This window comes from Dermacentor variabilis, chromosome 6, assembly GCF_050947875.1.
Source record: "Dermacentor variabilis isolate Ectoservices chromosome 6, ASM5094787v1, whole genome shotgun sequence".
NCBI lineage: Eukaryota > Metazoa > Arthropoda > Arachnida > Ixodida > Ixodidae > Dermacentor > Dermacentor variabilis.
This window is the reverse complement of record NC_134573.1, coordinates 130977047-130986399: the sequence shown is the minus strand read 5'-3', so window position 1 is coordinate 130986399 and position 9353 is coordinate 130977047. Positions and strand designations below refer to the sequence as shown.

Sequence of the window (9353 nt, the reverse complement as noted above, 5' to 3'; positions counted from 1 at the left end):
AGCACAATTTTAGTCCATGAGCTAGTCTACTCAAAGAAGCGGACATTACTTGCAAAAAAATTGTAATGCATAAGCGACTAATTAACAAAACACGCTAATTATGTTTTAACTAATTACCTTATGGCACATATTGCAATTTACAAATTATAGTGGGGGAGTTCGCAAGGCGGATCCACTTGGAACGAATTCTCAGGATGACACCAGTTTCTAGAGATTAATTTCCGAACTTTGCGCAGAACTGCATTGGCGTTCCAGTCACTCCTGTGTTTCAATGCACAAAACGACGTTTTGTCAAGAAAGTAAGTAGAACGACAGCGCATTTTTACCGCAAGTTTGACGGCGCATATCTCGTAAATGGTGTGATCCGCACAATTCTTTTCAAGTGGGTATGCCTCATCAAGACGGCAAGTTGGGCCAGCTGGTTAGGATTCGCCGTAAGATTCGTAACAGCGCAACACAAGACACGGACAAAAGGAAGGTAAAAACAACACGGCGCAGCACCGTGTCATCGTTACCTGCCTTTTGTCCGTGTCTTGTGTTGCGCTGTTACCAACCTTACAAAGGATATGCCTCGCAGACTCACTCGCTAGAATTCGTAAACTGCAATATGTGCCATAAGATAATAGTTAAAAGCTTAATTAGTCGATTATGCATTTCAATTTCTTGTGCAAGTAATGTTCGCCTCATCGAGCAGACCAGCTTATGGACTAGAATTCTGCTATCTGCCACAGGTAAATTCTAAAAAAAAAAAGTTTGAAACCGTTAGCTATACAGTATATGCATGTATATAGTATACAGCCCTTTGGGCAATACTCGTTGGCGCCTTCCCGTCCTACATTCGCTGCCTCTTTCTGCGTACGCGCTAGAATTGCTTCGCGAGAAGGAAAGCTCGGACGTGGCGCGCGAGCACTCGCCTCCTGGAAAGGCACGATGCGCGCGTCGACGCCGACGCGCGAGCTTCCGCGCAGGTTGCTCTTGAGCCACTCCTCGATGACCGGCACGTCTGGCTGGCCGCCGTTCATCAGCACCCAGTTGCAGTCGAGCTCCTCCTCGGCCTGCAGCATGTACCGGCTCTCCACCCACACGGCGGCGAAGTCCAGCAGCACGACCGCGGTGCCTGGTTTGAGATAGTTATAACAGCAGTCGCGGTTGCGCAGTGGCCACCCGACGACTTGAGCGAGTCTCGTTAACGGTTTGACTGAACCAGCAGAATCGGCTCGTTGGCTCATTCTGCTGGTTCAGTCAAGCCAGTGACAAGACTTGCGCAAGTCTTGCTACTGGTTTGACTGAACCAGCAGAATGAACCAGTGAGCCGTTGAACCGCGCTCACGTTTGAAACTTACCCGTGTCTCCCGAAAAGCCGGTGAGGTACTGTCTCCTCTTGTAATGCGGCGGCACGAATTCACTCTAAGTGGACACATATAAAAAGAAGAAAAAAGAGGGCGTGCTTTACTCGTCGAGTGCGATAACCCGGGTTAGAGTGATAAATTTATTGTCCCTTTGAGCGAGTGCGCTTATGTTCACTGATTTCCATTTAGGCGGCCTCGGTGCTATATATACACTAAAACAAAATATTTCGAATGAATGGCAGGAAGACAGGGAGCAACAGGAATCTCTTAAAGTGATTATTAGCATTTGGAAAGTACCAGTATTTGGAGTGAAACAATGGTTCATAAACAAATACACATTTCAATAAACTTTTTGGACAGCAGCACCGTCGTGCAAAAGGACAATTAGTTAGTTAGTTAGTTAGTTAGTTAGTTAGTTAGTTAGTTAGTTAGTTAGTTAGTTAGTTAGTTAGTTAGTTAGTTAGTTAGTTAGTTAGTTAGTTAGTTAGTTAGTTAGTTAGTTAGTTAGTTACAGGACAATATATGTGTATATCTGTGCTCGCTAAAGTGGTGACCGCAGAAAATGAGGATTGGTAACGTAAGACGGTTCTTTTCGTTACTGGAACAAATGCACGTGCAGCAGTATACTGGCACAAAAGTAACACATTCTTCGATATGTGATATTTTTGTTTTGTCTTACAAGTGTCGTTGTCGAGACTACGCGCTTCAAGGAAGCTGGCCGATATGAATTCAATTTGTTAAGTGCACTAGAATATCGGGCAGCCCCCAAGATATCACTAACACTGATTGACCACAGCTTAAAGTGACACAAAACTGGCTCGTCTGATTGACATGTAAATAACATTCCAAGTCCCTCATTACAAAAATTTGGACAGAAGGGCAACCGTGCGCACGTAACAATTAATATATTAAAGGTAACTGCATTAGAAATTACAAGAAAATGCGCTCGCACATGCATACACATGCGTTTCCTCCACACAGTGCCACACAGACTTCTGATTGCGTTATAAGTGCTCTGTGCGCTACCTTTTCCGCAACGCGCCATTCATTGCTGTTTTTGCCGTGCGATAACCAAAACGAAAATGACGACGATGACGACGATGGCGACGTAACAAACAGCACTTTAAAGTAGCGTCCACGCGATAATACTGAAGAAATGGTGTCAAATAAAGCTATGAGATGGAGTATGGAATAAAGGTACAAATACAGGTTATTCCCTTCGAGATTCGTACACACCAATTGGGCAGAATCTTCGTGCTCCTAAACCCTTTGAATGCCGGTTTATGCCCTGCAGGATTTCTCTTTCTTTTTTGCGTGTTGGTTCAGCGAATATTCATTTCTACATAGGAAGCTGGTTCTTTGTTCTCGCTTTTTCCCTATTCAGAACCCATCAACAGCTCATGAATTGTTTATTATTTCGCAAACGGACCTGCCACACTGGTTCATTTGCCGAGACAGGGCGACGGAGCACCGAGGCGTGTGCTTGGAATCCAACTTACACAAGTTTTGTGCTTAGATTACCTATACACAGATGTCCCAACGAGTACGCAATGTTATGTTTTTGCGCGAGTTGATTCGAGAGAGGCAGTGCACTGAAAACACAAAATGAGCATACTCGGGAGAAGTAGGGGTTGTGCGAGGGCGGGTCCTCGAATTATCTCGGGAGTGACAAGTGTAAGAGTCGATATGTAGGATCACCTGTACGCACCACTAATCGCTCATCGAACTAAGTATTTGACAAAACTTCGAAACGGCAAAAAGTCTCTTACCTTGTGGGCATCCTCGGAAGGCACGATGTATCCTTGAAAGTTCTCTTTGCTCATAAGATGACGAAGTTGTGCCAGTCGACCGGTTGTGTTCACTCTCAACGGGGATATGGAGTGATTCTTGAGAAAAGTAAGAAAGAATGGCAAAACAAACTATTGGCCTCATTCGAAAATTTCGTGCACCCGATGGTGAGGTTGGAAGCTCACCGTTTTATCATGCGGCTTTCACGTTCGCCTAACCTAGCATGTGGCTATACCTGCTGACATGAACACGTCAATTAAGGCTTCATAAAGGGTGGCATTATGGATAACCAGAGTTATTCAATCATAGCAGTTCCGAAAACTCGCTTCAAACGCAAGGTATGCACGAGTACTTTTCCGTGAAAAGTTACAAAAGCAACACGGGGGGAGGGGGGGGGGGGCACCTGTTGATGACAGAATGAAATTCGTCGTCGCCCATCACCTGTCAAAAAGGGGTAAGAATGCGTAATCAAGCTGAAAAAGGAAGCAGAGCTGATTGAAAATACTGCGTCGATTTTATTGCTGTACATGCTTTGTCGTCCTTATAACGTGACGTTTAATAGTTAGCTTTACTGGTTATATGTGCCGCGTACGACAGTCAGCAAACCTCAGAGCCAATTACGGTGTCAGTGTTTTGAAACGTGCGACCAATATTTCTTTATTTATACAATTTCATTTATACAATACTGCAGGCCCCAATGAGGGCCCAAGCAGGAGGGGCAGAATACATAAATATTTACGTATGCACGTATATATATACATACAGACATGAAAAGTAAATGAAGTAATGACGTCAGCCCTCGATCCGCCCTAATCCCATTATAAACGGCAAGGTTGTCTTACTGCTTTCACTCACCGAGCCGAAGACACAGGAGGGCCTGCTTTCTTCGGGCTTCGAGAACATGTAGAACGGGGACTTGTGTCGACCGGCATCGTCGAGGATCGTTGGGGGAAGATCGCCGCTTGCAGCCTCGACTGCAACCGAATAGTTGTGGCAGGAATGGAATGCGCTGCTCAGAACGCTGCTTTTCATGGTTGCCGCACCAAAACTATCTGAGCTGCTACTTCCTATCTGCAGTTGAGTGCAATATTCTGGCTAGTTGCGGAAAACGCCAGCATTGCTTGAGGGTTTGTCAGTATGCTTTTTAAGAAAAAGGCATTCGTAGAGATTGCGAAGCTGCAGTTATGCGTGTTAGGCGCCACGCAGTAGGCCGTTTGGAATGCAGGCTGTGCACGATGGAGCAGGGATAATAGCTGCTTCCGGGCCGCTATAGCCGCACGTAATTTGGTGTCGCATTACGTGACAACAGGACTCACAGAAATGCTCTGAGCAACAATGTCAACAGAAAAGGGTCACCAAACTGCGCATAGTTTGTCGACTGTTAATAATGTTACCCTGTCTACTGAATAGTATACTACATTACAGTTTAGTGTTTTAATGTATGTATAAAGACACACATACTCGACAAAAAAAGATGGCTTTTGTCAATGTATATCTAGCGTAACGTGAAAATTGGAGTTGCGATTGAGGTCGACTTGCACATCTAGACCCAGAATACTGAAAAGGAACCGGAGACTGTGTTCGAAATCGCGTAAGAGCGCTTAAAGACTGGTCTGTGTTCTTGAACTAGCCACTCAAGATAGCAATAGGCGTGATAACGAGACAACAGCCAACAATCGCCGTCTGCTGTTACGTAATAGAAGTTTTGTGAAAAATCCTCCTTCCTGGGTAATCCTCCTTCCTGGGTAAATACATTGACGAATCTGATAAATCTCTTCTGACGTGCCTGGGAATAACATTACCGGGCTTCCCATAGGAAATAGTGGGAAAACGAGTCCCGCGGAACCAAAATGTCGCATAACAAACCCACCCAGGGAAAAAATAAAGTTCGTACCACGAGGCACCCACTGCATTTTTATTTTTATTTCATTGAAAACCACTCATGCAACTTGCCCACCAAGCTACATTACTCGATGACGCATATCCTTCTGCCCACTTAGAAGTATGGACAATGGATATACATGTAGTTACCGGAGAGTAAGTGTAGCTATTTTCTCCTACCTCACCACAGAACGTATACGCTGGACCAGTGCGGTGGTCATAGCGAGTTGCAAAGACATTCGTACGGTCCGACACATCCTGTCAAACAGGAACACGTGAACGGAGAGGACTAGCACGCTTTCGGATTAGCATGACGGGAACTAAAACTATGAACCAGCGTAAATATGGCGAGGTCAGAGATGGCAAACGGCGCAAGGTCGCCGTCATACAGAATTTGGATACTTTCGGTCACCAATAAGCACGCATGGCCAGTCAGTCAGCATCTTCATTTGTCTCAAAGTTGTCGTCGCCTTCCTACTTTAGTCCACTGCAGGAGGAGGAAACTTTCTATCAGAGATGTCCAACCAATCCCGCCTTGCGTAAGCCGAGCCCCGTCCTAATCTAACCACGTCTATCCAATTTATTTATTTCCACCTTTGAATCTGTCTTATTCCCTTGACAACTGTTCCGTTGCTCTAATAGACCACCGTCTGTCTGCCCCGCATTACATTGGCTGCCCAGCACCATTTCCTCCTCACAATCTCGACCAGAATAGCACGCTCCCTCCCTCCTTCGTTTCGATCGCCAACACCATACCATCCTCCTCCTATATTTAAGTGTTTACGTCTATAACTTTCCCTTCCATCGTTCTTTCCGCACTTATCGTCCTTTCAATTTTCTTTGCAACTCACCAAGTTACGACCCCAACACAGAGTCACTACCTTCATCTACCTGACTGCAGTCGTAGTTAGGCTCGAACAGGTTCACGTTGCCAGCTGTTTAAGACAATTAGATTGGCGCTTTTGGTCTTCCTAACCATGTTCGCTTGTAAAAAGAAAGAAAGCACGCTCAGTTTTCAACCAGGTAAAGCACTACTGAGCATGAAACCGCCTTGGAAGGGCAGGAAAGGCGACGCTCATCTCCCGCGACTGCGCATATACAGAAGAGACGTACCGGCCAGGGCTGCGAACAAGAGGAAGGCAGTCGCGCTGCGTCTCATCCCCGACGAGTCACTGGGGACAGTAGCGAGTCCTTGCGGAAAACCATGTACACGCCACGATATCGGCAAGAAAACGTCGTCTTCCACAGCGCGAAGCGGCGAACACACGAGGCACAGCAGGCTCAGTGCCGATGACGATGATAATGGTAGCCTCGGTGCCAGTGGCGCATACCCGAAAAGTGACAGTGGTCAGAGATGTGGCGTCGTAGTCACGTTCCGGTACTGGCTTAAAAAAATAATTTAATGAAGATTAAGTAATGAAAACAATAACAGAAATGAATGGATGTTGTTGAGCGCTCAATTCAGAGTGAACAAAATTTAAAAATTCCCATAAAATGGAAATACATACAGTGAACAAAAATAAATTTAAGGTAAACAATAAAATAGGCGAGTTTCATTGAGCACGTTTTCCTTGGCAACGGTTATATTTCTCCGGGTGTGCCCCAATTTGGATGCCCTGAAGGAAAGCACAGCAGGAAAGGTGATTAGGTTGTTGGTTGGTTGATCCTAAACGAAATAGTGCAACCCACTACGGCCTTTAGAGGCGTTAGCAGGGAATAAAACGGTAAAGGGACAGTAGCAGGGACGAGATAGAAAACGAAATTTTATAAGAGTGAGGAAATTATAACAGGGAGTTTTATATTTTGCGGCGTAGCGCTTTATGTGCTAAATGGTGTCTTCGGGCACCCGAAGCCGTTTCGGGGCGCCAAAGCTAAAACTGCCTATTGCAGGAATATTTGTTGTACATGAGCAATGGTTACTGGAGAGTGAGTGAGTGAGTGAGTGAGTGAGTGAGTGAGTGAGTGAGTGAGTGAGTGAGTGAGTGAGTGAGTGAGTGAGTGAGTGAGTGAGTGAGTGAGTGAGTGAGTGAGTGAGTGAGTGAGTGAGTGAGTGAGTGAGTGAGTGAGTGAGTGAGTGAGTGAGTGAGTGAGTGAGTGAGTGAGTGAGTGAGAACTTTATTGAATGCAATAGAAAACTCCACTCTTCTTTGTCGGTACTGAAGACCATGCATTATATTCTCCTAGGAAGTAAAGGAAGTAACTCTCCTAGGAAGTATTAGTTTTTGCCCAAAAGCCAATTTGACGAACTCTGGAAAGGCACAGGCCAGCACTGGATGTAGAAACAAGAATTTTTAACCCGCAAGAAAGTTTAAGGGACAATATAAAAGCCTTTTGAAAAAAATAAACTTTTTACCACATTACGTTGGCGGCTCAGGAATTTCAACAAGGCTGCTGGGCGACTTTGTGCATAATAAGCGGAGACGAAAATCAGAAGGAAATACGCATACGCAAGATACAAGTCCACATGACGATGGATGGACAAAAGCAGTTCTTAGCCCATCCTTCAAATTGTGTACTCGTCGTCGTCTTCGTTGTTGTTGTTGTTTCTTGCTTTCAAGTTTCACGACGAATCCACAGTTAGCATGCTATTCATGCAAATTTGCGGCGATTGTTTTACTCATAAAACTATTGGGTGTCATGAGTTATATTTTTTTATTACGCGGGCACGTACAGCCTTAAATCTACACACTTTCTGGTTCTTTCATTTCGTGAATACGAATATAATATGGTGTGCTCGCTTCCGAATTTTTTTCCCCTGTGATCAAGTCATGGCATTGCAAGCAAATAGGTAGTTGTACTAAATCATGGTTAGTAAACTAAACAGACACAAAAAATACAGATGCTCGTAAATAACCTTGCGAAAGTCCTTTTATGCTGTTGTAGTCTGCCAGGTTAGTGATTAACATAAATGAGAGCAGCAAGGTACTTGTTCCCGAATAGTGAATACGAATACGTCATTAGTCACGTCATGAATAAGCATTGACCGATTAAGGCGAATCTGCGATAGCTCTCTATATAAGAAGAATACGTTCCTCCAGCAAAAAAGAAAAGAAAACGAGAAGGAGAAGGAGAGAAAAGGAGAACAGCAGTCAGCTGGTTCGATAAGCATCGACTATTGTCACAGGGTCACCGATGTATCTTCGGTCGTAACTTTGCAGATAGCGACAACAGGCATACTTTGGGAGGGGCGTTTGAAGTGCTATCACGGAGCACATTTCTCTCCATTTACGAGTCATACATGAAAAAGAAAGATGAGTACAAATCCACTTGATGTCGCAAAAATTGGAGAACGCTATGTCATTCATTACAACAGATAAGACAACGTTCATTCTCCAACAGAGAAGCAGCTGAAATCACACTAAGGACCGATAGCACCGCCCTCAGAGAAGCGATGTCAAAGACGCCGCCGGACTTCCCAGTTGATGTACTCGATTTACAGGCCCTAGCTGTAACTCAAGTGATCGCACGCACACAACCACGCATGGCTTATCGAACTCGCCGCAAGTCTTCTCTTGAAACACGGGCTCTCGTCAGCGACACTTTTTTCGAATAACCTACATACTTGAAGACGCGATTGAACGAGCCATCTGCCAAAATCATAAAGAATGGGCCGATCTACTTTCAATCTGTAACGGTGCCTATTTCAACAGAGGAGAAACTAAATAGTACGTTGATCTCTACGATGCTATACGTATGCATTGAGTGCGAGTTTCATACAGGGTGGCAATTTCAGCTCACACTTTTGTAGAACGCCCTCGACTCCATTTAAGATATAATCTGCAATATAACTCCGATAAAAGTATCTTTTTAGGTCTCTCGAGGGAGTATACTTGCGACTCTCATTGAAATTACCAGTATCTAACTTTCCTATAGTCATTGACAACCTTAGAATTAAAGCTTCACCCACAAAAGTGCAATGCAGAGCCCCTGCACAGCTTTCGCTGCACTCGTCATCCTTGTGCATCACTTTCGCCGCAATTCGTCATTTTTGTAACTTCCGCAATAGTGCACATTGGGATGCGGAAAGCCGTTAATAAGTGTCAAGTCTAATTATGCTAAATGTTCACGTGAAAAGGTAAAAAGAGGCATATAGTGATGTCCTGCCCCTTTCTTAGCGCAAGTACACTCTACAATACTCATCCCAACAGTCCTTGTGCTGAACGACAAGTACCAGGAGTAGGAGAAATAGGATGTTGGCTAGTTGCAGGCAGAACTTGCCTCGCAAATGTATGAGGGCACTCGCTCCGCCTGAGAGTCTCGTTTCAACTTCGGCGGGGTAAACGCCACACAGTTACATGCGGCGTAAGCACGTCGCTTATCACAAATGTTCTTGAG

The 9353-nt window shown here is 44.8% G+C and overlaps 1 protein-coding gene across 1 annotated transcript; it reads right to left on the bottom strand.

The window, feature by feature from the left end:
• Window positions 1–255: 255 nt before the first annotated feature.
• LOC142586293 (uncharacterized) lies at window positions 256–6461 on the bottom strand. Its single transcript, XM_075697539.1, has 6 exons — window positions 6132–6461; window positions 3993–4111; window positions 3119–3235; window positions 1344–1407; window positions 915–1117; window positions 256–261 (listed from the first exon to the last, which is right to left on the bottom strand). Exons 1-6 carry the CDS (start codon window positions 6175–6177, stop codon window positions 256–258), a joined length of 555 nt encoding a protein of 184 aa, XP_075553654.1. The 5' UTR covers window positions 6178–6461.
• Window positions 6462–9353: the final 2892 nt, after the last annotated feature.

Excerpts from the sequence above, each read along its gene's own strand:
- LOC142586293 (XM_075697539.1), bottom strand. The coding sequence starts at position 6,177 with ATGAGACGCAGCGCGACTGCCTTCCTCTTGTTCGCAGCCCTGGCCG. Across the intron at positions 4,112-6,131 it reads CTTGTTCGCAGCCCTGGCCG|TCGAGGCTGCAAGCGGCGAT; the intron begins GTACGTCTCTTC and ends ATTCGGTTGCAG. Across the intron at positions 1,118-1,343 it reads CGGCTTTTCGGGAGACACGG|GCACCGCGGTCGTGCTGCTG; the intron begins GTAAGTTTCAAA and ends ATCTCAAACCAG.